General features: G+C 57.0%; 4 protein-coding genes across 6 annotated transcripts; 3 read left to right on the forward strand and 1 right to left on the reverse strand.

Moving 5' to 3' along the window:
- The first annotated feature begins 252 nt into the window (after window positions 1-252).
- On the forward strand, window positions 253-4321 carry EFHD2 (EF-hand domain family member D2). The gene is made up of 4 exons (XM_083803027.1): window positions 253-737; window positions 3029-3176; window positions 3303-3437; window positions 3509-4321. The coding sequence occupies exons 1-4, from the start codon at window positions 484-486 to the stop codon at window positions 3641-3643; spliced, it is 672 nt and encodes a 223-aa protein (XP_083659153.1). The 5' UTR covers window positions 253-483; the 3' UTR covers window positions 3644-4321.
- Window positions 4322-4465: 144 nt separating this feature from the next.
- Window positions 4466-7191, forward strand: CTRC (chymotrypsin C). Of its 2 annotated transcripts, XM_083803012.1 has the most exons (8): window positions 4466-4800; window positions 4902-4993; window positions 5103-5200; window positions 5279-5401; window positions 5514-5650; window positions 5738-5883; window positions 5992-6141; window positions 6245-6413. In XM_083803012.1, the coding sequence occupies exons 1-8, from the start codon at window positions 4761-4763 to the stop codon at window positions 6260-6262; spliced, it is 804 nt and encodes a 267-aa protein (XP_083659138.1). In that variant the 5' UTR covers window positions 4466-4760; the 3' UTR covers window positions 6263-6413. The 2 variants fall into 2 exon arrangements, with proteins under 2 accessions (XP_083659138.1, XP_083659137.1); XM_083803011.1 differs by having other exon boundaries at window positions 5992-7191.
- Window positions 7192-9588: 2397 nt separating this feature from the next.
- Window positions 9589-16432, reverse strand: CASP9 (caspase 9). The gene is made up of 10 exons (XM_083803004.1): window positions 16262-16432; window positions 15558-15771; window positions 14947-15027; window positions 14573-14604; window positions 13103-13279; window positions 12429-12518; window positions 11669-11816; window positions 10970-11149; window positions 10420-10529; window positions 9589-10151 (listed from the first exon to the last, which is right to left on the reverse strand). The coding sequence occupies exons 1-10, from the start codon at window positions 16391-16393 to the stop codon at window positions 10059-10061; spliced, it is 1257 nt and encodes a 418-aa protein (XP_083659130.1). The 5' UTR covers window positions 16394-16432; the 3' UTR covers window positions 9589-10058.
- Window positions 16433-16445: 13 nt separating this feature from the next.
- Window positions 16446-27813, forward strand: DNAJC16 (DnaJ heat shock protein family (Hsp40) member C16). Of its 2 annotated transcripts, none has more exons than XM_083802981.1 (14): window positions 16446-16670; window positions 17370-17436; window positions 17904-18234; window positions 19112-19296; window positions 19882-19986; window positions 20587-20745; window positions 20895-21025; window positions 21391-21574; window positions 21757-21939; window positions 22200-22276; window positions 22758-22838; window positions 22937-23035; window positions 23617-23787; window positions 24221-27813. In XM_083802981.1, the coding sequence occupies exons 1-14, from the start codon at window positions 16501-16503 to the stop codon at window positions 24615-24617; spliced, it is 2340 nt and encodes a 779-aa protein (XP_083659107.1). In that variant the 5' UTR covers window positions 16446-16500; the 3' UTR covers window positions 24618-27813. The 2 variants fall into 2 exon arrangements, with proteins under 2 accessions (XP_083659107.1, XP_083659108.1); XM_083802982.1 differs by having other exon boundaries at window positions 23620-23787.
- Window positions 27814-27937: the final 124 nt, after the last annotated feature.

A 27937-nucleotide genomic window follows, 5' to 3' on the forward strand; every position in this document is an offset into this window, starting at 1 on the left:
TGCCTCCCGTGGGCCTCCCATGGGAGTGTCGCGGGGGCACGAGAGGCACAGAAATGGGGACAGGAGAGAAGGGAGACGGCACGTAGTGCTGAGCAGGGGTGCCAAGGGGCTGTCTGAAACACGGGGGCGCATCGGGGCAAGACCGGAGCTCTGCGCGAGTGGCAGGCGATGCTCGTGGGCATGGGGCACCGCAGCACACGCCGCGGGCGATCCCCCGGCGCCCTGGGGCAGGTTTTGGGGGGGATCCAGGGGACCCCAAACGCCACCTTCCTCCATCCCTGCCCCTTAGCGTCGGCACAAGGCGCGGCCCCGCGTGCTGCGGGCGTGGATGCGGGTCCCCTGCGGGCGGATGCCGGGGACCGGAGCCCCCCCCCGGCGGCTCTCCCCCACCTCCGATCCCACCCCCGGGGGGGGTCCGCGGTGGGCAGGGGGCGTCGGGCTGCGGGGCGGAGCGGGGCGGAGCGGGGCGGCCATCCGGGCACCATGGCGGCGGAGGAGCTGGCGGAGAGGCTGGGCCGGCGGCTGGGGATGCAGGAAGGAGAAACGGAGCAGCAGCAGCGGCGGCACGAAGCGGAGCCGGGGCCGGGGCCGGGGCCGCTCCCCCCGGGCAGCCCCGCGGGGAGGGCGGGGGGCGCCGAGGGGTCCCCCGGGGGGGGCCGCCGCCTCTTCAGCCCCGCGGCGGAGTTCCGCGAGTTCTCCCGGCGGCAGCTCCGCGACATGGAGCGGCTCTTCCGACAGTGAGTTGGGGAGAAGGGGGGGGGGGGGGGGGGGGGGGGGGTCCCGGGAAGGTCCCCCCCCAGCTGCTGCCTGCTGCGGGTGTCTCTGGAAGCCCCCGCTTCCTTGCAGGAGGCACCCCCGGGATCCACCCCCCCCCCGTCCCATCCCGGCTGTAGGTGCTTGGGGGGGACCCTGGAAGCCCCCCAGCCCTTGCAGGAGGGGACCCCCAGCTCCCCCGTTCCTCGCAGCCCCCCTCCTTGGCTCCCTGCAGGAGCAGCCCGTGGGGTGACCCCGGTTCCGTGCAGGAGGGGATCCCCAGGCCCCCCCCCCCTTGGCTCCTCACGGGAGGGGTTCCCGGTACCCCCTGTTCCCTTGCAGGAAGCCCCCGACCCTAAAATCCTTGCAGCGAGGTACCCGTGCACGCAGCCCCCACCGTGTCCCTGGAGGCAGGGGGGGGGCACCCCAAAACCTTGCGGATGAAGCCGGGGATGGGGACAGAGGCACAAACGTGCTCCTGCCACAGCGCCCCAGGGGGAGGTGGGGGCAGCGCTCCCCCAGCCGCACCAGGACCCCCAGGACTTCTGCCCTGCCTGCGCGCACGGGACCGGGCTGCAGCAGCAGGTCCTGAGCGGGCAGGTGGCACGTCCTCGGGGTCCCTTGTCGTGCCGCGTGTCCCCACGCACGGCGAGGCGCGATGCCGCAAGCGCGGGTCTGTGAGCTCAGGCCCCTGCTGCACTGCCCTGGGTCAGCAGGAGCCAGCGAGGGGGAAGCTGGCGGCAGGTGCGGAGGTCTGGAAATTTCCAGGGGAAAACGGGAGCTGCGGCAGCTCTGAACCCAGCTCTGACAGGCCCAGGGGGTGTGCGAGTAGCCGGGAGCGAGCGGGACAGCTCGGAGCATCCTGCAGCGCCTGGCGGGTGCTGTGCGCAGGCATCGCGCTCTCCCGGAGCACGGGAACGTCCCGGGAGTGTTGGAACGGCGCTGCCAGGCGCGTGCCTGTGCGGCGCTGCCCCTTGTCCTAGCCAGCACCAGGGATAAATGGTGCTGTGAGCTGAAAAGCAGAGCCAGCGTGCTGCGCAGCATCGCTCGAGCCACGCTGAGTGCCAGGCGAGGACGAGGAGGAGGAGGAGGGCACGGAGCTGCTGCCCCCCGAAGCACAAGGCAGGGCTGGGGTGTGGACTCGGGCAGCCCCACGGCGTCCGGGTGTGCTCTGGCCGGGGCTGGCGCAGCAGATGGCAGTGGCGCGGGGTCTGTCGGTGGAGCCGCGGGCGGCAGCCAGACGTGTGTGCTCGCACGCGCCGCAGCGAAAGGAGCAGCGCGGGAGGTGGGAGGAGAGGCAGCGGCGGCGGCCGCGTGGCCGGGGAAGCTGTGAGCAAGGCGGGGGGGGGTCCCCAAGGGGAAGAACGTGGGGTAGGGGCAACGGCCGGGCTGCGGAGCCAAGCCCCGGCCACACTGCACTCACTGCAAGCGCGCCACGTGAGCGGTTTGTCCTTTCTCCCCTCTTTCCCTGTTGTGTTAGAAGGATTGCGACACGGGAGAGGATGCAAAGCCCACCCCAGCGGATGCAGAAATGCACGTTCGCTGCGGTGGCCGCGGCCGGGGGCTCGCTTTGGAGCAGCAGAGCTCGCCAACCCCCCGCTGCCACCAGAGCTCGGAGGAAGAGAGCGTGAAGGCTTTGTGCCCCCCGGGCCAGCTCGTAGCGGTGCATGAGAGAAAACGGGCTGCAGCTGTGCTCAGAGCCGAGCAGACCGCGGCAGCGAGGGGACAGATGAGTCACAGCCCCGCGGAGCTGCCTGTCGTGCTGAGCGCCGCCGCGCATAGCAGCCGCGTTTCCTGCAGCCTTAGAAGAGAGAAGTCAAGAAAAGCCCTGTGAGGTGTCTCCAGTGCTGCTCCGGGCGAGGCGTCAGCCCGGCACGCTGGCGGGGGGGCTGCGGTGCGTTGTGCCTGCTCCCCTCTCCTCCTCCACCTTCGCGTTGTGCCCCGCAGAGCCCCGTGTGGCGAGGCAGCGTTTCCTGGGGGCCTCAGTGCCTCCCTCCCGTGGGCCGTGCAGCGAGGAGGGGAGCGGTGCCTGCAGCACACGGGGTTCATCCCGTGGTCCTGTGCAGCGCTGGCTGCGCGCTTGGCAGCATCCCCGCAGGTGCCGGTGCCAGGAAGCGCGCTCGATGGGCAGGAGGAGCGAGGGAGCGCTGAAGACGCTCCTGGGGGCTGTTAGCGGTCGGGTGGAGGCGGCGGCGGTTTGGCGAGGCAGCCTGACGCCGCGGCCGAGCTGGCAGGGAGCGATACGGTGCGATGGGGCTGTGCTGCTGGCCCGCAGGTACGACGCGGGGAGGGACGGCTTCATCGACCTGATGGAGCTGAAGCTGATGATGGAGAAGCTGGGAGCGCCGCAGACGCACATTGGCCTGAAGAACATGATCAAGGAGGTGGACGAGGACCTGGACAGCAAGCTGAGCTTCCGCGAGGTACGTAGCAGGGCTGGGTGGCCGGGAGGTGAGCCCGGGCTGTCTCGTTGCAGTCCCTGCACGCTTGGGTAGGGGAGAGGCAGCTGGGAGCTGGCGGTGACGGGGACAACCCGCTCTGTGTCGCAGTTCCTGCTGATCTTCCGCAAGGCGGCAGCAGGCGAGCTGCAGGAGGACAGCGGGCTGCACGCTCTGGCCCGGCTCTCCGAGATCGACGTCTCGACGGAGGGCGTGAAGGGAGCCAAGAGCTTTTTTGAGGCCAAGGTAAGGGCCGCAAGCCACACTGAGGGCTGGTGGGGGGTCGGGGACCTCTGCGGACGTGCCGCTGTCCCCAGGCGCAGGCCATGACGGAGGCCAGCCGCTTCGAGGAGGAGATCAGAGCAGAGCAGGAAGAGAAGAAGAAGCAGGCGGAGGAGCTGAAGCAGAGGAAGGCGGCATTCAAGGAGCTGCAGTCCGCCTTCGCGCAGTGACCGCGGGTCAGCGCCGTGCCGGAGGGACGTAGCGGTGCTGGGGGAGCCTCGTGCAGGAGGAGTCGTGCCTGGCTGTCCCTGCCGTCCCCTGCCATCCCCTCTCCCCCGAGCGGCGCTCGTCCCCTGGGTGTCGTCGTGTCTTGCATGCGCCGTGATTTGGGCCGGGCTGGGTGCTGTGCCGCGGGTCGGTGCCCATCGGCGTCGCTGCGTGCGCGGCGCGCTGGTGGCACCGGGAGCGTGGCGAGGCCCCGGGGCCGACCTCTGCGGCAGCGGAGCGAGGGCCGGCGGAGTCGTTGTCTGCGTGTTCAGTGTCGCTGTATCCTCTGTGCGAAGCGGGCAAGCGCCTGCCCCTACGTGACCCTCAGGGTCAGAGCGGAGGTGGCCTTGTGTCCGCTCAGATTCTGTTTATTTTGGTAAAAGATGTCCGGAAAGGCCGCCGCAGGGCGGAGAAGCTTTATTTTTTTGTGTTCGTCTTCTAAGCAGCCCGAAGGGAAAGCGCTCCAGCGAGCGGTGTCTCCCGTAGCTCGACCGCTGTTCCTTTGGGGAAGGGTTGTACCGGTGACCGTAATGTCCAGGGCGGTGTTTGTCTCAGCTGCTCCTTCCAGTCTGTGGCACGGGTGTGTGTTGTGTCTTTTTTTTTTTTTTTTTTAAATCCCAAATAAAGATTATATTTCCTAAGTCTTGCAGCTGCCTATGCCCAGGGGACGGTGGGGAGCCGGCTGCATGGTGGGTGTTTAGGACGGTGGGAGAGGGCTCCGGGAGCACTGTGGGGAGGGGATTGGCACCCCCGGCGTCCCCACTTGACTGTGGAGCGGTCGTAGCCCCCCCCCGTGACGAGGCGAGCGTGGGTGCCACGTCCACCCCATGGGACGGAAGGGTGCACGCAGGACAAGTGCATCCGTTCCCAGGAGGGCTTGGGCCGCCCCGATAAGACCTCCCGAAATAGCCTGGGGGGGGGGGGGGGGGAGGCACGCAAGCAGCCTGTGCTGCTGTGGGACATCTGCCACCTGCCACCAGAGGGACGCCGGGGCACAAGGCCGGGCGGTGGCCCTGAGGCGGCACGGCCGTGCTATAAGAGCTGGGGGTGCCTCGGTCCTGCCGCACCACGACCGCGACCATGCTGGGGGCTCTGTGTCTTGCTGTGCTGCTGGGCTACGGTGGGTGAGGAGCCGGGGCCGGGGGGAACAGCATGTCCCACCCGTGTCCTCTAATGTCCCCCCCCGTGGTCACTAATGTCCCCGTTCCGGGTGTCGCGCAGCCTACGGATGCGGGCAGCCGGCCGTGTCGCCCCAGCTGGGTGCCCGCGTGGTGGGCGGTGAGGATGCCGTTGCCCACAGCTGGCCGTGGCAGGTAAGGGGCAGGGGCTGTGGCACCAACACCAGGAACCCGTCCTGGGGCTGGGGGAGTGGGGAAGGGGCGGCCGGCTACCTGCCCCCACGCTGCGCCTGTGCCCTCCCAGATCTCGCTGCAGTACAGCCGCAACGGGGGCTGGAGCCACACGTGCGGTGGGACCCTCATCGCCCCCAGCTGGGTGCTGACGGCCGCCCACTGCTTCAGGTGGGTGATGGGGAAGGGACTGGGGGGGGGGGAACCCAGGTGCTGCTGCCGCTGATCCCCGCTCCGTGCTGCCAGCAGCTCGAGCCTGACGTACCGCGTGGTGCTGGGTGAGCACGACCTGACCGCAGAGGACGACGGCGCCGTGGTGGCGGACGTGGAGAAGTTCATCGTGCACGAGAACTGGAACTCCTACTTCATCATGTAGGAGAGGGTGATGGCAGCTGGGAGGGAGGGGGGCTGTGGCCCCGTGCCGGGGTGGCGGTGGGGTTTCGCCGGTTCCCCCCCTTCCTCTCCACGCGGCTTCTCCTTGCAGCAACGACATCGCCCTGATCAAGCTGACGCAGCCGGTGCAGGAGAGCGCCAGCATCCAGGCAGCCTGCTTGCCGCCCAGCGGCCTGGAGCTGCCCAACGACTACCCCTGCGAAGTTACCGGCTGGGGACGCCTCTGGAGTAAGCATGGGGCGGCCATGGGGCGGGGGGGGGATAAATGGGATGGGGACCGGGCGCCGCGGGTGCGAGGTGAGGCTGTCGTTGCAGCGAACGGGCCCCTGGCTGAGGTCCTGCAGCAGGCGCTGCTGCCGGTGGTGGACTACAGCACCTGCTCGCAGGCCGACTGGTGGGGCGGCCTGGTGCGCACCTCCATGGTGTGCGCGGGCGGCGACGGCGTCGTCTCGGGCTGCAACGTGAGTGTGGGCAAAGCGGGGAAGGCTGGCGACCCCCTGGAGGGGGGGGGGGGGGGGGGGGGAAGCTGCGGGGCGTGCCGGCGGTAACGCTGTGCTGTGCCTGGGCAGGGGGATTCAGGCGGCCCCCTGAGCTGCCAGCGCGATGGGCTCTGGGAGGTGCACGGCATCGTCAGCTTCGGCTCCTCCTGGGGCTGCAACACGTACAAGAAGCCGACCGTCTTCACGCGGGTGTCTGCCTACATCGACTGGATCAACGAGGTGGGTGCCTGGCCCCCCGGCGAGGCTCCCCTGCTGTTGGGGTCTCCCTCGTCGTCACCCAGCCGCAGGTCTGACCCTGGGGCCTCTCTCTTGGCTTCGGCAGAAAATCAGTGCCAACTGAGGACGTGCGGCTGGTGTCGCCTACCGTGGAGCTTCGGGCGTGCAATAAAGAGAAATAACCGGCTTCGTTTGGCCCTCTGGTTACTGGGTGGGGTGGATGGGGGCTCAGCGAGGCAAGCCCCTGACCTGTGGGGAGCAGGCATCAAGTCTGTCCCGGCATTTTAGGGTGGGAGAGGCCAGGCTGGGGCTGGGCTGGCTCTGGCCCCCAGGGGCTGCGGGGGATCCAGCGAGGGCCCCAGAGGTGCGCTGGTCCCCCAGGGCAGGGGCTGCACAGTGGCAGCCAGCTGGGGCACCAAACACTGCGGGGGGGTGCTGGTGATGCAGGTGGGGTGGTCGTGCCCGGTGTGTCCCCAAAAGGGCTCCTTGGGATCCTTGTGCCAGGGCCGGCCCCTGTTCTCTGTGCCTTTGTCCCTGGGCTTTTGTAGGAGAAATAATATTACAGGAAAGATAACTTAAATACTTCACACGGAAATTATGTGATGCTGTTTTCAACGGTATGTACCTAAAGAAGCACGGACATGGTAATGAAATAGCACGTGTATTCTGCGTTCCACGGCAGCACCGAGGCCCCTGCCCCTCCACACGTGTGGTTCTCGCCCCAGAGCAGGTCGTGGGGAAGGCGCAGCCTCCCAGAAGGGGTGCGACCAGCTGCCGTTGTCCCGTCGGTGTCAGCCCCGTCAGCATCAGCTCCCCAGACCCGGTGACGTGCCCATGCAGCTCCCCAGCACCCCGGGTGGCCGAGCCCTGGGGCGTTGGGCAGCCGTCGAGGCACAGCCAAAAACACCCCGGGACTGCGGTGTGAGCGCCACGGGGCCCTGACAGGTTTGGGGTGGCTGGTGTGGCGGGCAGTGCTGCGGGTGGAGCCCTCTCACCTTGCTGTGGCACGCGCCTGGCACGGCAGGGAGACGGAAAGAAGTGGCCCACTTTGCCCTAAAAGTAACGTTTATAACAGAAGCAGTTTTAAGTATTAAATCTGTTTTATTTAAGACCGAACATCAACTGTATAATTACCCACAAATACAATTTAAAAGTATAAACTACTAAACTATCCGTAGGTAGCAAACATACAGACAGTAAGAGTAATTAAAAAGTACTTTCTAGAAAGTACAAGCTGCTAGGTAACTATAGTACGCTGCAGTGTAGATAGGCATATATACGTAGGTAACTTTAGTACTCTAGAATACACTATTCCAGTTATCTACTCAGAAAACTTAGAAAAAGAATAGTAAAATAAATTTGTACTTATACAGTACTCGAGTAACTTTGCAGTACTCAGGTAACTTTGCAGTACTCAGTTACTTACACAGTACTCAGGTACCTACACAAAAAAAATAGAGATTTTTTAAACCGGTACTTTGTATGTTGTACAGAGTCTAATAAGGAAAAACCATAATTGTATACAAATTTTCATACCTATTTTTCATTATTTCCGTAAATCTAAAGTAATCTATAACTTATGCTGGACAATCTTATACTTAAAATTTTATCTACTGTCAATGTTTGATCTAAGTACAAACGTAATAATTTTAAAGAAAAACTATCTCCATTATTTATACTTCACACTTCTTTCAATAAGTTTATATATAGGGATAGACACTTCATAGGGACTCAAATTTTTGTTGAAAACATACACTGAAAGTATTTTGCTAGCTGAAATCTGCTTGAAAGCACAAAATCTAAGTAGTTTGCCTGCAAACATCATACAGGTAAGTTAGTTAAAAGTCCCTTTATGCAAACAGTAATTTAACAACACCCGTACTCCTCGTACACAACCTACTTGTAAAGTTACGATAAGATCCTCTACGCAACCTCTAGTTATGTAGACGCTGTTGCACGTTACACAAGCATGTTTCCACCTTTCTGTTGTTCCAGTAATGAGCTCACATAGTCAAATGAGCGCATTTTTAGGGTATATGTTTTTGTAAACAGAAACTGTAACTATCATTTGCAAGTGGTTAAATACACGTAGATAAGTACTTTGATCTTTCCTGTACAAAAGTACAGCTATGATTACTTTAACTTACTTTTTCTTTTACTTCTATACATAATGTTCGTACATAGCCTTATAGCAAAAGTAAGTACGTGTAAAGGTAAACGTACAAATTTTTTAAGATATAGCTGCTAAGTGCTACATACACCAACTTGTACTTGTGTAAAGTAATGCTATGTTATGAAAGGTTGTGGACACTGCGGGGCCTCGAGGTCCTTCTTGTAGTGAGGGGCCCAAAGCTGAACCCAGCACTCGAGGTGCAGCCTCACCAGAGCAGAGCCCAGGGGGACGATCACCTCCCTGCTCCTGCTGGCTGCACTGCTCCTGACACAACCAGGATGCCGCCGGCCTTGGCCACCCGGGCACCTGCTGGCTCGTGTTCAGGTGAGCATCGACCAACACCCCCAGAGCCTTTTCCTCTGCACAGCTTTCCAGCCACTCTGCCCCAAGCCTGTAGCGCTGCATGGGGTTGCTGTGCCCCAAGTGCAGGACCCGGCACTTGGCCATGTTGAACCTCATCCCACGGCCTCTGCCCATCGACCCATCCTGCCCAGGTCCCTCTGCAGGGCCTTCCTGCCCCCCGGCACATCGACACTAGGCCTGGCCAAACCCTGCAAAGCTGTGGATGGCACAGCCCTCACCTCCAGTGCTCCCAACAGAGGGGCCTGCAAATACCCAGTGCCTGTAAATGCCGCATTTGAGCATCACACGGCCCCTGATCGCTGCAAACACCCCTTCCCTAGCAGACCGCAGCGCAATCTGTATTTGCAATGCTGAAAACAACCCCACACGGCTTCTGAAGTGTTGAAAGCCTCATGCAACAAAAAGGAGCTGTGAAGACCCGCCCAAACGCTGTGGCCATGTGGCTGTTGGAGCGGCTCTCTCCACCCTGGCCTTGTTCTGCCACAGGAATGGTGCCAGGAGAGCGATGGCCAGTCTGCACATCCCTTCCGCGGCTGCTGCAACACAGCGGTGGCTCATCAGGCTCACAGATTCCTTCCCTTTAACTCCCAAACACACAGCTTGTGACCTGAAAATGTCGTCACAGCTACACGCGGTATCTTGTAAGGGCTTTGATGCTACCAGAACTGATATTCAAAGGAATCCTCACCAGTTTTCTGCAGTGATGCACATTCAGCATCCACGTGGTTCCTCTGAAGGACATGCTTCCCCTTCTCTGCTGCGTTAACAGCAGAAGACTAAACTTTTCAAGCAAGGTTTCTTTCTTGCCCTACACATTTTAGGCATTTCTACACACTTAGGCTACACATTTAGCTTTTTGCACGTGCTGAAAGGGTACACATGAGAGGGAATGGATGACAACACAATGGAAAAGATTTTTTGCCTTTTGTTTTTTTGTTTTATTGAGAAGGAAAAATTGTTGTTGGAGAAATCATTCCTTTCCATTTATTCCATCGGTCAATTCCATTGATTCCCTCAATCAGCTAGCCAGGCAGCAAAAAGGACACAAACACGATCACCAAAGACCGGCACCAAGAGGCAGAGCGCAGCCACGTCACAGCCAGGTAGAGGCCCCTGCCCCGTGAACGCGGAGGATGGGGCTGATGCGCACCCTGGCAAAGGCAGTTCCTTCAAATGCCCCTTCCTCGTCATTAGCACAGGGCCAGTGCTATTTTATTGCTATTTCACAGTGATGACTGCTCACAGATTACATTTCTCAAGACGAGCATCTCCATGGACAGACAACGGCCACCAGGACCACCCGGTCCGAGCCACGGCAGGCACAGCTTTCGTCCGGCCATGGGGAAGCGATTTTCACCTCAGCGGGGAGCTCAGCGCCCACACGTCACTTGCACATGAAGAAGAATTTTTTACGGAGGAAGTTGAAACAGCCCGGGATCTGCTTGAACTTCCCCTTGGCAGACACAGTATTTGCCACCTGGGAACGGAAGGACAGCTTCAGGTTCTGAGCGTGGGACTGACGAGCCCTGCTTCTGTCTTAAGGCAATTTGGTGGGGGGAATGTTCCTTGACAAACTAAAACCTGTTATTTTCAAGACTATGTTCAGTAACATCGCTCCTTTTACAAATGTCGGCCTGCCTACCCCGACTGACGGCAGCTCTGGTTATTGCCTTCATCTCATTCGAGGCTACAAACAGGAGGAGGAAAAGTAATAAAGTAATTAAAAAAAAAAAAAAGACATTTACCCGCAGTAACATGGTTGGCAGGTCTTCAGAATGGGCGTGCTGTCCCAGCACGCTGTCCAGCGTTTCCACATACCATGAGCCGCTTGACTTATCCCTCCAGGAGACAAAACCTTCAGAGAGAGGAGGAGAAAATTACTCCTACAGTTGTTCTTGTCTTGCTTCACACCTCCGAGGACCATCTCCAACAGTTGCCCCTAACTTTGGCCATAAAGCTCAGTCTCTTCCACCACCTTAGCAAACCAATCCAAAACCTCTTCACGCCCCTGTTGCCTCTGCCTGTAATATCGTGACAAAGCTGTTCTGGACGCTGCAAGGGGCTCAACTGTTGCTAAGGAAGGGCCAGACAAAGCAAAACAAGCGTGCAGAACGTGGCTCTGTTTGTACGATGACGGACAGCGACTACATCATGATGGGGCAGTTCAGCAGCAGCTTCCTCCCCCAGATCTCCAAAATCCAGCTGCAGAACTAGGAGGACGTCTCGAGTACGAGTTTAGCACCCTTGGCGCCAATTAGTCTGTGCCAGGCAAATGATTTGCACGGGTTATCTCACCTGGAAAGGTTGAATAGGACACCAAGATGTCACCGGGTGTGGGCAAACTGGCTATGGCATCCGGCTCATCCATATTACCCGACAGAGCCTGGAAAGGAGTCGCATCCGACTCTACGGAACTTCTGCAAGCTTCATCTTTGGGTGATTCGCAATCCACTTCAAATCCTTGATCTTTCTGGTCTGCAAAAAGCAGAACAAGAAACCCCCTTGCTCTCCTGACACATTCAGCAATCGTACATCCTCTGTTATCAAACGATGGGGGAAAAAAACCACAGAAATGCTATTTTCCCAAGGAAATCCTCCAAGGAAACAAAGCTTTTCTGCTCTTTGGCCTTGCTGCTGGAGTCGGTGCCATCAGGAAATTCACGCAGACGCCCTCGGGCCATGCTTCCCTGCTAACCTTGTGGCTAAATACCTAGGGCAGGCAGCACACCCTCCTCCCATTCTGCATTCCCAGCTGTGTGAAAGAACTGCGCCAGCGCACTCGAGCCGGTTCTATCCTCCTGTGAGATGCTCGCGCCCGAGTCCTTTGACTCGACCCGCGTTAGCAGTAAGAATACACAGTTGGGAATACCAAAAGAGAGCTGGAGAAAAAGGCAATGGACTTCACAGGAATTAGAAGCCGAAGCCTGACCGTGCCTGAACAGCCTGCTCACACCTCGCAGCTCTTCCACGACTGGAGCTAAAACAAAGATTCACCTCCACCACAGGCCTGGATGAAGAAGAGTTTGGGTTTTCCTCTCAAACTTGGGCAATTGGACCCATCGAAATGTCTCACAATCTTTTCAACTGGAATACTTTTTCCGTCCGTTCCATAAATCCCTCCGGGAAACTGATTATGGCTTGTCTGAAAGAGGAAAATCCAAGAGCTACTAACACAGAAAGAACGGTGAGCTCAGAGGAAACCTGTTTCTGCACGAGCGCTCTCTTTTCTGTCTCTTTCCAGCATAAAGTTACCAGAATAAATCTCACTTCCTCGTATTTGTGCAATTACGCGCGCTGCATCAGCGAAGGGATGCCCAGAAGGCATTTAGGACATCCTAAACCCCAGAATCCCAACCTCCCTGATTATCCAACTCCTATTCCACCTCCTCTGGCAACGGGCTTCTTTACCCTTTGGGACAAAGGGCGCACAACGTACAACATTTTTGTGAACAGCTGCTCTCCTCTCGCTTCGAGGCCCACAGCTTGTGATATTTGGTCTTTACTAGAGCTGGAGAAACAGGAAGGACTCGAGCACTACAGCACGAAGGTCAGCGCCACCTCCCTCTGCTCTACACCCACCATCTGGTTCTGAATTGCAGACGCTGCCTTCGGAAGCTGAGAGCACTCGTCCAAAGGCCGCCTGATCTTTGGAACAGCACCGCTGGCTCGGGCTGCAGTGGAGGAACTCGGGTTTTCTCTCCCCCAAATCTGAAAGCGTTAACTCCTTGCTGCTTCGGAAGAGAGACAAACCTACCTGACAGCCGTGGGAGAGGATGACCACCAGGCAGCAGTCCAGGGCACTGTGGTCCTGCTGCGCCAGACTCCGCAGCTTTGCATTGATTTCCTACGTCAAAAACATCACGGGAAGGGTTTTTGAACCACGCGCTGGCCACAGATTACTACCTGGGCCCTGCCCTATCCCAGCTGTGCTGCTCAGAAGGCCCCAGTCAATTTCTCTGCTGCTTTCTGTCCAGCAGAAGTGGGATAACACAGACCCCACACACGTGCCCCGAAGCAGAGAGTATTTCTGCAGTTCTGCTGCCACTTCACATCGCTCGCTTTATCTGAAGAGGTTTCTTTCCTCGCTGCATCCTTCGCAACGCAGCAATGTACATGAAATATCGTTCTACACAACTCACCTGCTGAGACGCACTGCTCCTGATTAGGAGGCGGGCTGGCAAGCAAATCACCTCGCCTTACTTTTGGCAGCCACTCTAGCTGCCTGCCTGCCTGCCCTCCGCGACTTCGAGCGGCAGATGAGGCGCACACAGATAAGCAAGTCAAACCCCTGGGGCTACACCCAAAACAGAGGCTGTCAGAGCTATGATGCGAACAGAGCCTCACAGGTTTCCCTATAAATCACATCCTGGAACCAAAACTCAGCCAGCGGGGGTGAATTGAATTGGGTCCTCTTGCTGCCACCCTCACCTGAGCTTTGAGATCCTTCAAGGTCTGGACGCGGAAGCACAAGGACTTGAAGCGCTTCTCCAGCCTCTCGCAGTCCACATCGGATCCGACTCGAGTCGACAGACCGGAGTCAGGGCTGAAGGTGATGTTGTTGATGATCAGGCAGTGTCCACAAGGGTCTGCCTTCAGCTGGTACACCTGGCACGCACAAGCCCATAAGGGAACTTTTAGATGAGTCGCAATTAAACACCCTCATATTCAGAGTGTTTGCAGCTAGCCAGGTGGGACACAAGAAGAGGAGGCCTTAAAGCAGCTCATCTCACAGCTTTTTCACAGCTCCGCTACTTTAGGACGAGGAGGAACGGGCTAAAGTTGTGCCGGGGGAGGTTTAGGTTGGATGTTAGGAAGAACTTCTGTACCAAAAAGGTTGTCAGGCACTGGGATGGGCTGCCCAGGGAAGTGGTGGAGTCACCATCCCTGGAGGTCTTTAAGAGACGTGTAGATGTAGAGCTTGGTGATGTGGTTTAGTGGAGGACTTGGTAGTGTTAGGTCAGAGGTTGGACTGGGTGATCTTGGAGGTCTCTTCCAACCTAGATGATGCTGTGGGTAAGTTTCTGGGAGCCTTTTAGGCACACTCACCACGAGAGCGCAGAGAGCACACGCGATGAGCCAAGACACCAGGCAGGTCGACCTCCTAGAGACTCGGATTGCGCACCGACTACAGCAGAGCAGTAATTCGGGAGAGCTACCCAAACCCTTCTGCTGCCACGGCCACGAGCTTCAAGTGAACGCGGCCAAACCATCCGCCCCACATCGGGTGCGAGTGAGCTGCGTGGTCAGAAGGTGGCTCCCAAAAAACACGTTTCCAAATCCTGACTGCTTGCTTTGCTGCGAGCCTCCTGGTGCACAAAAGCTGCCGCACGTGCTCGTTGTTGTTTTCCCTGCTTCTATTTCTCAACACCACGATTACCAAGCCACAACACTACCTCACAGACAATACTTGCCTCAGTGCCTGAGGAAATTACTAGCTGTCTTGCTGCAAACTGTTTAAGCACCATGTTTAGCTCTACGTAAGGTTATTTGTGGTACAGCTACGGTGATCCTAAGGAGGAGCTGGCTAATCATTGACCCTCTCTGAGCCAGTCGGCCTGGCTACAGCTCAGAGCAATTCCTTGGGTTGTGGAGTGCAAGAAGTGGCTGTCAGAGGATTAATTCCAGCTGCAGCAGCTGTGGAGCTTTGTGCTGTGGGACTTCTTTAGTCCAACTACAAGTTTAAGCCACAACAAGCCTCTCTTTTTGACGTTTGACTCTGTCTTCTGAGGATGGACACTCTATTATCTTCAACCCTGCTCTGTCTTCTCATGTCTTAAAGGGCAGGCTCCTGCACGCCATGCACGCAGAACCTCCAAGACGAATGGCAGTAAAGAACTCAGACACAACGACAGATAAACCGGAATAGAAAGAAGGCAAAAAGGGATCTAGAGTACTAACCAGATTGTGGTCGCTCTTGTCGACAGCTGAACCTACAACACACAACAGAGAAGTTAACACTTAACAAGGAGCTGTTACAGCCATTCTTCACGCCAACCCTGCCCTGTCACCCGTAACATGGGGGTGACACACGTGAATTCCCCCAAAAGCAGCACAGGGGCCAGCCTGGAGAGAGCCTGGCTCTGCCTGAGAACGCCCTGGGCAAAACAGGGCACTGTTATCTGGGAGGAGCTGCCTCCAGCCTGGCACTCCTCCGAGACAGTTGGAAATTCCCAGAAAGGGAGCAGTAAAGAGCCTCCCGATGGCGTGCCAGGACAAACAAGGAACTGACGGGCTGCTGAGACCTTCCTAAGGGCTACTGGGACGTTGCTTACCCTGGGCTGGTGCAGGAGGTGCTCGAAATTGTTCGCTCTGGTCTTGGACCGGGATGGACAAGCGTTCCACGGTGCTCTCACCTGTAACAGCACAGGACAGTCACCTCTTTCCTCCCACCCCTGCCAATTTCATGCTAGAAGCAAACAGCCTCAGTTTCCCAAAAGGGCCAGAGCTTGCAACAATGCTGCTGCAAGGGGGCGATGGAACATCACTTCCAGTTTTCCCTTTTTGGACTCCGTAAAGTTTCCCACAGCAACCACACAAGCTGGGTCTGCACACGGATTCAGCAGAGCGCGAGACAGGAATAGTGAGAATGGAACAGAATCCATTTTCAATGCAGCAGCGCGGAGGCTCCGTGCGAAAAGAAGGGGAAGGTGGCTTGTGATGCTGCCAGAGCGCAGCTGGAGCTTAACAATTCCCCCTGCTGCGAAGGATGACGTGCTCCCAGCAGCTCTGCAGAGCCCCCTCTACGATCCACGCTCCGGGATAACAAACCCAGGACCTCACAGCCCACTCGCCAGCCGACTGCAATTCCAGGGCGCGAGGAGCTCCGGCTGCTGCCCTCCATCCTGCAGCTCGCTGGGCAGCAAACCACGACCTCGGTACTTACTTTTACCATGCTTTTCTCCACTCGGCTCCAGCTCCACAGGCCTCAGGTCTCTGGGCTGCGACGGCAGGCTCCCGCACGCCTCGCTCAGCGCATCCGCCAGCTCGCCCTGCCCTGTGTCCCGCAGGATCGAGACGAACACGGGGAAAGCCCGCTGCCCGCGGCTCTCCAGGTCGATAACCAGCTGCCGGGCCTGCTCCCTGCGTGTGCCGAGACTCTGTGGGGGTGAAAAACACGGGATGAGACTCAGGGGCGCTCCTCCAGCCTTCCCCCCCTGCACCCCCCACTGAGGTGCCTGGGGAACAGCGGGGGAACGGGGCCTAGGGCTGGGGGGGGGGAAGGACGAGGGGACGCCCCCGGCCATGGGGCCCCGGTAGCCGGCCGTAGGGCCCCGGTAGCCGGTCGTACGGCCCCGTAGCCAGCTGTAGGGTCCCGACAGGCAGCCGTAAAGTCCCGGTAGCCAACCTTAGCGCCCCGTACCCGGCCGTAGGGCCCCAGTAGCCGGCTGCAGGGCTCCGTACACGGCCATAGGAACCCGTTACCCGGCCATAGGGACCCGGTACCCGGCCCCGGTAGCCGGCCCACGGGTGACAGCCCCTCTGAGGGGCCCCGAGCGCCTCACGGTACCGCGAGGCCATGATGGAGGCTCCCCTCAGCCCGCGCCCACCGCGCTGACAGGAATTCACCCCCCGCCGCCATCCCCCCACCTGCAGCTCCTCCACCATGGCGGCGGTGAACACGCCGCGGTCCCTCAGCGGCGCCCAGAGCGGCTCCAGCCGCAGCCCCTCCACCAGCAGCACCCGGCTCCGCCTCAGCGCCCGCCGCCGCCGCTCCTCCATGGCGGCCCCGCCGCGGTCCCGTCAGGCCCCGCGCCGCGTCCCCGTGGCAACGGCGGGGAGGGAGCGCCGGAAGCGGCGCGGGGCCGGGGCCGGGGCCGGGGCCCGCCATGGAGCTGGGCCGCGCGGGCCCGGCCTGCGCCGCCGCCCTGCTGCTGCTGCTGCTGCTGCTGGCGGCGCTCGGCGCGGCCGATTTCGACCCGTACCGGGTGCTGGGAGTGGGGCGAGGCTCCAGCCAGGCCGACATTAAGAAGGCGTACAAGAGGCTGGCCCGGGAGTGGTACGTGGGGTACGGTGCCGGGAGGGGGCGGGCGGCGGGGCCCTGGGACCCGGACGCAGGGCCCCGGTGCGAATCCTGAATGTCCCCGGTAGTCGGCCGTAGGGCCCTGGTGTCCGGTCATAGGGCCCCGGTACCCGGTCACAGGGCCTCGGTACCCATCCAAAGGGCCCCGGTACCCGGTCATAGGGCCCTGGTGTCCGGCCATAGGGCTCCGGTACCCGGTCACAGGGCCTCGGTACCCATCCAAAGGGCCCCGGTACCCGGACATTGGGCTCCGGTACCCGGCCATAGGGCCCCGGTACCCGGTCACAGGGCCTCAGTGCCCGGACATTGGGCTCCGGTACCCCGTCACAGGGCCTCAGTACCCATCCAAAGGGCCCCGGTACCCGGACATTGGGCTCTGGTACGAACCCAAATGGCCCCGGTACCCGGCCATAGGGCTCCCGTACCCGGTCAAACGGCCCCGGTACCCATCCACACGGCCCCTCCGTTCAGCCCGAGGCCCTCTCCGGTGTGATGGGGAACACCCGGTGAAGGGGAGGACCCCCCGGGTGCAGGGTTGGGGTAAGGGAAGCCCGGCCCCGGTGTGAAAGCCCGGCTCGAGCAGGGGCTGCTGCTGCGGGTGCTCCAGGCATCCCCCTGGGAGCTGCCGGCCCCTTCCCGCAGGAATACAGCCCCTGCCTTTCGCTCTGCCCCCAGGCACCCCGACAAAAACAAGGATCCAGGAGCAGAGGACAAATTCATCCAGATCAGCAAGGCCTACGAGGTAAGGCGCTCTCGGTGCTCAGCACCCACTCTCATTACCATCAAAGCGAAGGGACCTCGTTAATCAATAAGCGAAGGGACCTTGCTGTTGCGCACGCTGCTTTGCTTTTTCTCTTGACGCCTACACGGCAGGCTGCTGGTGGAAAAGTTTGCAAAGGGGTCGGCCCTATGCTCCCTGAAAAGCTTCCAAGGTAGGAGGAGAATGTGTGCGCGGCACCCGTACAGCCCTGGCTGTGTCATGCAGACGTGGGCACGTTCTGGGGCTGATGTAAGCCGTGGTCACTGCTGCCCTGCTTTGGACAGCTCAAATTATCCCTCGTGGAAGTTCTCTACAGGACTTCTTGCTGCTTAGCGAACGTTTCGGCACTTTATGCTGCACTGAAAGAACCCTCGGTGGTCAAGGAGAGTTGTCACACCGCCACCCAGAGCTTATGTAAGGCATCTTTTCTTCTGTCATCTGCTCCCCAGATTCTCTCCAACGAGGAAAAGAGGGCAAACTTCGATCGCTACGGTGATGCTGGGGAGAGCCAGGGCTTCTCCCAGCACCAGCATCGCCAGTTCCACCACTTCCACGAAGGCTTCTATTTCGATGAGTCCTTTTTCCACTTCCCCTTTAATTCGGAGAGACGCGACGCCTCTGATGAGAAGTATTTGCTCCACTTTTCGCATTACGTCAACGACATCGTGCCAGATAGTTTCAAGAAACCTTACCTCATTAAAATAACCTCAGACTGGTGCTTCAGCTGCATCCACATCGAGCCCGTGTGGAAGGAAGTTGCTCAGGAACTGGAGGCGCTGGGTAAGGATGAGGCCACTTGGGTCGGGCGAGGCTTCCCAGCGGAACGAAGCTGGGGAGAAGTTTTCTGCCAACAGCTGCAGCGACCGCCTTCGGCTCTGGAATGCTAAGTTTAGCCCATTGAATGCCTCAGAGATTTATCCATGATCCTAACCCTTTCCTGGGCGTTAATAACAACGTAATTGATGAGGCTAAGCCTTAGAAATGAGGGAAGAAAACAGGCTCTCCTACTGACTCACAGAGTTTCGGTTCTCTCTACGCAGACGTTTCACTGTCGTTCCCTCAGGTGTCCCAGGGATGGTGAGGGCAAGGTGCCTTTTCCCCTGTCTGTAAGGCGAGCGGTTTAGCCAGAGGCTGATGATCAGAAATGACTGTGTGGCCGAGGGCTGATACGTAAATGCTGCAGGGTTCTGTCCTGAACTTGGATGGCTTTGATAAGCAAAGATCCCCGCAGAATACGGCAACCAGATCAGAAACATACTTGGGTGCCAGCAAGAGAGTTTCTACTTGCTCTCTCCGTCCCCAGCTTGTTTTTCTTGCACACATGTTCCCAAAAAAGTAGGCTCAGCAGGCAGCAGGACACAAAGGCCTTCTGGTCCCTGCTTGCTTGTCCTCCAGCGGGTGTTCCTGTAGTGCACGCGACGTCAGCGGGCAGAACAGAAGGGGCCAGCATGTTCTCTCTCTCCCTTGATAACGCTATCAGTTTTAAACACAAGTTTCAAGCGACTTCAGTAGGAAAGTACAGAGTTAGGAGGGACCCTGACCCAAACAGCTCCCAAGGAGGGGGCTGGACAAGGGGAGGGGTCTTAAAACTCAGCTTTCTGTTTTGAGGGGTTGGGTCGTCAGTGATCTTTTACGTCGACTCGCTCTCCCGCTGCAGGAGTGGGCATCGGAGTCGTTCACGCCGGGTACGAGAGGCGCCTCGCCCATCACCTAGGTGCTCACAGCACGCCATCGATACTGGGGCTGATGAACGGGAAAATAACCTTCTTCCACAACGCCGTCATTCGAGAGAACCTGCGGCAGTTCGTGGAGAACCTGCTGCCGGGGAATCTCGTGGAAAAGGTACGTTTTAGCGAGAGCGGCGTGTGGTGTGCTGGTTGCTTCTGGTGGCTGTCTGGATAGTCAGGGCTCTTCAGCCGCTTCGGTGTCAGATCTGTTTAATTCAGCCCAAGTCGCGAGAGGATCTAAGCGAGGTGTGCTGAGAGCTGTAGTGACAGCCACAAACCCTGGAGGTGGCTTGGAAGCAAGCGTACGACAGGGCTCCGTATCACTTCTTCCCTTCGTGGACGGGCTCGTTGCGTGTCTGCAGTGTGTCTGCTGCTCTCCCAGCTGTAACACCCCGTGGCTAACAAGAGCCACGTGAAAGCTGCACATTTGTGACTGTTTTGGGTTATCACCTGGCAGGAGCTGCCTTCCACCCCTTGGGGTAACGTGGTACAGCCCTCGTAAACCCAGACACGAGCTACCTGCTGCCTCCTCGTTTAAGAATACTGTGGCCATGCCACATAGCTGTGACAGCTGCAAGGACAAATCAACAGCCCGCTTTCTGAAACACCTGGACAGCTTTCTCAGACCCGGTTCAGGCACCTAATTGTACGGCTAACTAACTGTCGTGAGGTTACACTAACATTCTGACTCTGTTTAAAGATTACAGATAAAAACTACGTCCGCTTTCTATCCAACTGGAAGAAAGAAAACAAGCCCCACGTCCTTCTGTTCGATCACATGCCGGTTGTGCCGTTATTGTACAAGGTAACACAATTTCTGTGGCTGGATTTTGACTCTCTAATAAACCCAGCTGTCCCGAAAGAAAACGCGGGGTTGTTGTGAGCAGGGGTGGACCAATGCCTCTGCACAGTATTTCCAGTTCTAAGAGGGCGAGTTAATTCGCAGCGGTCAGACACAGCGCGGCCGGGTGACCGACTGTGTGAGTAGTTGGCTTTGCTGCCCCGACACGGGTGTAGCCTGAGCAGATGTAAAGGGGTGGGCAGGTTTTGGGGTTGCCAGCCACAGAGGCGCACTAGCCTAGTAAGGAGAGCTTTTTGCAGCACCCTAATTTGGGTTATTGGAAAGGCCGTTTCCTAAGAAACCCCTGCTGCCGTGCAAAATGTCAGCTTGTTTAAAAAAAAACAAAAAGCTGTGGATCCATTAGGGCTGTCTGTACGGTAACTAAGAGCGCACAAACTGCAGCTCAGCGAGGGAACAGAGCGGCTTTTACCTCTTACAGCACACGCCCGATGGCATTTAAACAGCAGGAGGTGCTCTCGAAGCCAAGTTAACACGGGCACTTGGGGGAAAACACATTGTTGGCTCTCTAATGTAAACGTGTACCGGCGCTTTCTTCCCGTCCAGCTGACTGCCTTTGCATACAGAGACTACTTGTCCTTTGGTTACGTGTACGTTGGGCTCAGAGGGACCGAAGAGTTGTCCAGTCAGTACAACATCAACGTCTACACTCCGACCATGATGGTCTTCAAGGAGCACATCGACAAGCCCGCGGATGTTGTGCAGGTAGGGCTGTGAAATGGGCGCAGAGGTTTTCTCACCAAGCACGTTTCAGTGAGGACTGTGACGGCTGGCAGCCTTCAGACAAGAACTTTGGAACAGCTTTACTCTCCTCAGACCGCTTAGCGACCACCTCTGCTCTTTGTCCTCGCTAGGCACGAGATATGAAGAAGCAACTCATCGACGACTTCCTTTCCCAGAATAAGTTCCTCATGGCAGCCAGACTCACCAACCAGAGGCTGTTTCAGGAGCTGTGTCCCGTGAAGAAGTCGCACCGTCAGCGGAAGTAAGGTTCCTCGGAAACCTGTTTTGTCCCCCGAGGTTCTGGGGTTGCTTCTAGAGCCACTTTTTGTTTGATTCTGAATGACATGTAAAACCTTTAGAGGGAGGAAGGAAATGACTGCATTGGAGGGTGCTGGGCATCCACGCAGTTTGACAGTTTTTGTGCCTTTACTGGGCACATCTTGGGACAGAGGGCAGGTAGAAGGAAGGAGAGATGGGACGGCAGGCTGGAGAGCTGATCGCACGGAAGGCAGGAGCAGGCTTTCAAAAGTATGCCCAAAACTAACAGGTGGGGTTTCTGTCCCGTCAGCATCATTCTGGCTAGCAGAAAGAGAGCTCTTAACGTGCCCTCTCCCTTGTGTTGCCTAGGCACTGCGTGGTCTTGCTTACCGGAGAAGGCGATAAGTTTGCTGAGACTTACGAGGCGTTTTTGACTTTTGCTGTGGCCAACACGAAAGACGTGCTGAGGTTTGCACACATCTATAACGAGCGGCAGCCGGAATTTGCAGACGCCTTGCTGATGGATGAGGAGAAGTACCGTGGAAAATCGGCCGTGAGCGTTACCTTTGTTTTCTTCTGCTGCTTCTTTTCGCCTGTTATTCTAACTCACATCACTCTGCGGAGGCTGCTGTACCTTGAGCTGACTCCTAATTCTGGGCAGGGATTTGAAGCGTAACATCTGTCCCAAAAAAGTCCCTTCCTGTCTGACACCTGTCGTGTCGTTGCTTTGTCCAGGTGGTCATTCTGGAGAGGCGCAACAACGCAGGAAAGATCGTCTACAAAGCCTTGGAGGAGGCCTGGCAAGGCAGCAAAGAGGACAACTTCATCCTCCTGGACCTTCTGGACCAGCTGAGGACGGACCCTGGCCTTCTCTCCTCAGAGACTGTCCTGACAGACTTGCGTGACGAGCTTGCTCCCGTAAGTGTCTGATGTTTCCAGCTGCTTAACACCTGTGAAACCTTCTTGGGCAGTTCTGTTACAGTCGTTAGTGGGAACTACGCCTTACAATACCAAGGCACGACTCCTGTAAGCGTGCTTGCTCAGGGAAGGAAGAGCTCGTGGCACACCCCCAAGCTGCTTTGGGCCTGGGGTTCGGTTCAGGGGGGTACGAGTCACATCAGTGCTGTGGATGACAGTTTTGTCACTCGCCTTTTTCTTTTTTCCTTTTTCTCAAACAGATGTTCCTTATCCGATGGTTCTACTCCACGCTGGATTACGTCTTGGACTGCTGGGACAGTTTGTTTCACAGTAACTGGTACGGACTGGGCGCTCACGAGTCTCGACAGGGAGCAGGATTGCTGCTCTCTTGTTCAAATGCGTAGTAGAACCAGGCTCAGATTAACAGGAATTGAGAACATACCAAAATAGGCAGGTCCCTGTATTCTCTTGAGGTTAAGGTGAGGAGCGGTGACACCACAGTGACAACAGCTTCTGCCTCAAGCACTGGCCTTGAGGTAAAGCATGGATATTGCACCCCTGAAAACAGGCCATCCCTATCCAGTGTTGCTTTCCACCCTTTCCCCTTAGCCTCCCTTTAAAATGGATCCGTTTTTGTCCTCCTCCTTTTGGGGGGAAGCAGGGTAGTGCTCCAAGTCTGGATCACGTTTAAGACCCCTGAACATAAACCGTGTTTCTGGGGAAACTGCAGGGTGTTGTTTGAGGTAGACAGCAGATGAAATTCAAGCAGAAATCGTGCGACTCGCAGACCTGATTGCCGTTTGCAAATCTTCCCTCAGGCGAGAAATGATGCCCCTGCTGTCCTTGCTCTTCTCTGCGCTCTTCATTCTCTTTGGCACTGTTATTGTTCAGGCTTTCAGGTGAGTGCATGCCAAAATGCCCTAGGTCTTACAGTCCAGCCAGCAGTGTCCCTGTCCAAAGTGGCCCTTTAAACAACGCCCAAATAATTCCTTTGCAGTGACTCCAGCGACACAAGAGACTCTCCTCCCTCTGAGAAGGAAGAGGCGACCACAAAGACTGAGAAGAACGACACAAACTTCAGCAAAGAGAGTAACAGGTTCCCTCTCTATTCTCTCCAGAATGTTTTCTGCTGAATTACTGTTTGGGGAGTGACTGTGAAAAGAGGGAGCACAGAGAGCGTTAGGCAGAGAAGCACCAGAGCTGCATGGACGTAGTGCAGTCGTTGCAGGGGGCAGTGCAGGCACAGAAAGGCACAAGGGGGTGGCATTTAGCCGGACTCTGGGCAGCAGGGACATGGGTTCAGAAACTTAGTTATTACGTGATTCCCGCCACCGTGGGAGAGAAAGCAGCTGCTTTGAGAATCCAGGAAAAGCTGGGGCTTTACAGCAGGCCTCGTTGCATCCAGCTGCTCTTCCCTATCATACATAAAAGCTGTTCTTCCTCTCTGCGCCCCTCGTAACCTCTTGAGTTTGCCCCAGACAAGATCCTCAGTGGGAAGGCAAAGGTCTGACGCGCTTGTTGAGGAAGATCCAGCTCTGGCTTTGCAGGTGCAGGCTGCTCCAATTTAACTGCCTTGGGGACCGACTGGCATAAGGCAGAGGGACAAGTTCAATTTCCCTGACCTTGTTTGCTGCTGTTCCTTCGTTCCCCTTTCACTCAGTCGTTGTTTCGTTGCAGCAGGGTTCCCAAAAAAGGCTTTGTGGAGGTGACCGAGCTCACAGACATCAACTATAACAGCAACCTGGTACGCCTCAGGCCGGGTCACATGAACGTGGTCTTGATCCTCTCGAACTCCACGAAAACCGCCCTCCTCCAGAAGTTTGCCCTGGAAGTCTACACGTTCACAGGGTAGGTTGGGGCCCTTTCTCAGGTTTCTGGTACTGTTTTAACACCTTGCCTAATGCTGCCCTGATGAAAAGTTGGGAGTGGTTTGGGCTCTGCCAAGAGGGAACGCTTGGAGCAAACAAAGCGGCCTCCACACGCTTCAGTGGTGACAAGCTGCCAAAAACCGAGCGGCCTTCCTTGTCCTTCACTCAGTGAAGGTGGATGGATGGGTCTAGCACTGCTCCTGCTTCTTTTGTACCCTTTTTCCATAACACTGGTGGAGCATGACAGTGCTGCACACTCATAATTGTCACCCGTACTGAAGCGGGTCAAAAAAAGGAGCTATAGAAACACAGCTCTGCCTCCGCCCTCATTTACCAACGCTTCCCCGTCCCATAGACCTCCAGCCTGACTTGGAAGCCGTGCTCATCCTGCTTTTCCTCTGCTCTTCTCCCAGGAGCAGCTCTCTTCATTTCTCCTTCCTGAGCCTGGACAAGCACCGCGAGTGGCTGGAGTACCTGCTGGAGTTCGCGCAGGACGCCGCTCCCATCCCGAACCAGTACGACAAGCATTTCCTGGAGCGCGACTACACGGGCTACGTCCTGGCCCTGAACGGCCACAAGAAATACTTCTGCCTCTTTAAGCCTCACAGATCAGGAGACGAGGGGGGAACCATGGGGTCGTGTGAGGACTACGATTCCCCGCTGCACACCGAAGCCAGAGGGAAATCCTCCTGCAGCCCAGGATCTAGATCCATTAAAAACAAATTGCATAAATTGTCCTTTTGGATGGAACGCCTTCTCGAGGGCTCCTTACAGAGGTTCTACATCCCCTCGTGGCCCGCGCTAGACTGAGGGCTTTTAAAGAGATTCTAACACACTTTTTATGAAGATGACGAGGGACCGCTCTTTCCGGAATAACCAAACAATCGTGATGAACGGACCTTACGTTTTAGATGAATTCTCTGAGGGACGGCGACCAGAAAAATCTCTCCCCGTATCCAGAGCCCTGGAGCGCAACGAAACGCGCTGAAACGCCCTCCACCGAATCGTTCTCACGTTTGGATGCCGTACTATCGCAGAGCCAAGAAGGCCATTTTCCCCTTCTCATCCTGCCGCGTCTGCTTCCCGAGCCACCCTCGATCCACCTCTTGTTTCACCTCGGTTGAAGAAAATCCCTGACCTCTCAGCCGCGGCGACTCGGTCCGGACTGAACGCGGCCAGTTCCGCAGCGCGGGTCGTGGTTCTCTCCCCCACCCCTTCCCCACGTGCTTAGCCCATGGTGCATGGTGTAACAGTGGCAAGACCCTACAGACCCTCCTCCAAAAGGCTTCCCACCAGTCGTACCGATCGGCTTTCCCGGGGTAAGTGGCCTAGAGGGTGGCCGGGAGCACCTCCCTCATAGCAAACCTGTAGCTGGGACTCACCTGCGGGGCGGGCTAGTAGGCGATCTGCATGTTTCCTGCTCCTCGTGTAATAGTTCCACGTGCAGCTTCACCAGCTAAAACCGTAACCAGGGAGGGGAAGGGGTTTTGCACAGCCGTAAATACTGTAAAGGTGTTGAGCCATTTAAATGTCACATCGTTTTCCAGATGCCTTTCTGCTTCTGTCAGTTTTAGACTATGTATCTTAGAGCCATAACTTTAACCGTGTCCTCAGATTGTAGGCATACGCTGCTGTGAGCCAGTAGATGTGTAAAAGAAACTCTACCTACTGCTAGGGAGTCGGTTCGGGCTCCTTTCCAACACCCTCACATCTGTAGTACAAACCGACCTTTCGTTGTATCGAGGAACCTAATTCGTCGATGACCGCGTTCTTGAAATGTTGCCCCAGAAGTGCTGTTATCTCACCAGACCGTCGCTTACGTGCGAGGCTCGTTTTGTTTCAGGTGTGGGTTTAAGATGCTTCAGCGTCTCGCCCGTTTCGGTCCTGCCACAGACATTTGTTTCTCAACATGCAGGCTGCCTTGGTTTTGTTGTTTTTCTTTTTTTTTTTTTTTCTCTTGTTGCTTTTTGGTTTTTCTCCTTTTTAAACACATAGGTCTGTGTAAAGCTAGAACAGCTGCAAAGCACAGTTTGGTTTATGCTTTGCTCGAGCAATGCTCCGACAGCCACTTACAGCATCGAGGGGGAAGGAGGCCACCCGGTTGTAAGGCAGGGGAAGGCAAGCAGCAGGCTCGCGGTTGCTTTCAGCTCTTCAGACGATGAAGCAAAGCCAAAGGGTTTCTTTCCACGGCCGGGACTGAAATCCTGCAGGGCTCCTGTTCCCTTCTTACCGCTCCGGGGCCGACCCTTGCGGTGTCTCCTCCCTCTGCACGGTGCAGGAACCCAAGTCCTGCTGTGGGAGTAGCTTGCAGAGCGTCAGGTCGCAGGACTGCCGAACCATGAGGTTGGGAGCGGGGCGCCCTTTGCGTGAGGCTCTGCCCCTGATGCTAAAGCACTTGGTGAGCGCGTGGCGTTGGCTAAAAGCTCACCCCACCCTTGCCTTCTTTAGTTACCACCTTACCTGAGCAGGTAACCCCAGCGCTGCACACAACGTACTTCCCAATAAAGGCTGCCGTGCTACCACCCGGCCTTACGTGAGGCTGCTTAATTTTAGCTCAGCAGACTCCGGGCTGCAGCTTGTGCTGTCGCGTGAATGAGATGTTAGAAATAGGGAGGGGAAAGGAAGAAAAGGAAGCTACGAGGCGCACACACAGCGCTGCATCGGCCTGCCGTTGTGAGACTTGATGGCATTTGGGCTGGAACGATCGCTGTAGCGCGCTTGTGCTTCTCCCAAACTCGCTGTGCAAGGAGGTAGCTGGAATGAGGTTGCAGCCGAGTGGACAACCGCCAAGGGGAAGGCTCCGCATAACTTTTAACTGCTTGTAAAAGCAAATATATATATATGTATACACACACAAACACACTATTTGGGTAGGGAATGAGGAGCAACGAATCCATCTGCCAGCTCTTCAGCTAGTCAGGAACCTGAAGAAAACTCGACACTTAATTTAGGAAAAAAAGTGCCTAGTTGTACTACAGCAAGGGAATCACCTCTGCCCCAAGTAAGCAAAAGCTATGGCCTTGTGGCCTTCAGGATACAATTTCTGTGATGCACACATGCTGGAACCCTTTTATTTGTGTTTTAGCACAGCTGAACAGCCCCGTCTGCCTGAGTTTTGTTGAATGAGCACTTGCAGCAGCCCCCCGGCCAGCCAGGACTACAGCTCCTCTGTAGCTGCAACCGCTGCTGTAACTGCCCCTCGCTGCTCTCAGCCAGCTCAGACTAACTCGGCTGCAGACGTACAGCACCCACGTGTCGCTCTTTTGCAGAAAATCTTCTTTCAGGGGCTGCAGCACGTGCTAAACTGGTCTAAAATCATCCATTTTAGGTAGTTCTGGCAACTGTCACGGAGCACTGGGTGCTTGCTTTCTGGTAGAGGAGCGTGGTCAGAGGCCTCTCAGCTGCTGCTTACGCCTGAGATCTGTCCACCCTCTCCCAGCAAGTGCAAGCCGTGACCCCCCTCTCCCCAATAATTTTCTAACCTGCCGCCCACCGCGGCGCTTGACCCGCATCGTAATATGTCGTCGGCGAAATGCACTGGCTATTCTGTTATGCACATGGTAGTTCGTAATCCAAAGATTGAGGAAATTCAGTCCCAACGCACTATTTGGTGACGCCCAAGCAAACACCCCCCACTCAGAAACCGAAGCAAAACGTCCTTACGGCAAAGGGAAACAGGCCCCGAGCCTGAAGGTCGTGCACAACTCTTCCCTTGGCTGAGCGCGGCAGGAGCAGTGACTCCGCTCCTCTGCTCTCTGAGAGCCTGCCAGAACTAGTACGCGAACACAGCCTGAGAAGTGGGACTGAAAACAAAGTTCGTATTTTGCACTTTTGATACTGGGGAGGGAGGGAAATTAACTTATTTGGCAAACTTGTCTTGTTTGTTTTTGTTTTTTTTTTCTTTTTTCTCTCTTTTTTTTTTTTGTATTTGTGACCAGGCACTGATGTCATTTTGTTTTAAGGCGATTACAGATTCGCAACCAAAATAAACTATTTTAATGTGTGATGAGGTGGCTCTGTGTTTCCGTGTGCAAACCGACCTCGTGTCCACGCCAGCTCAGAAAAGCCCCAGCTGCCAGAATGAGCCACAGGTGCCGCTCGCTCAGCCACCCTCTAAAGCTCTACGTTAG

Source organism: Anser anser (genome assembly GCF_964211835.1).
Source record: "Anser anser genome assembly, chromosome: 17".
NCBI lineage: Eukaryota > Metazoa > Chordata > Aves > Anseriformes > Anatidae > Anser > Anser anser.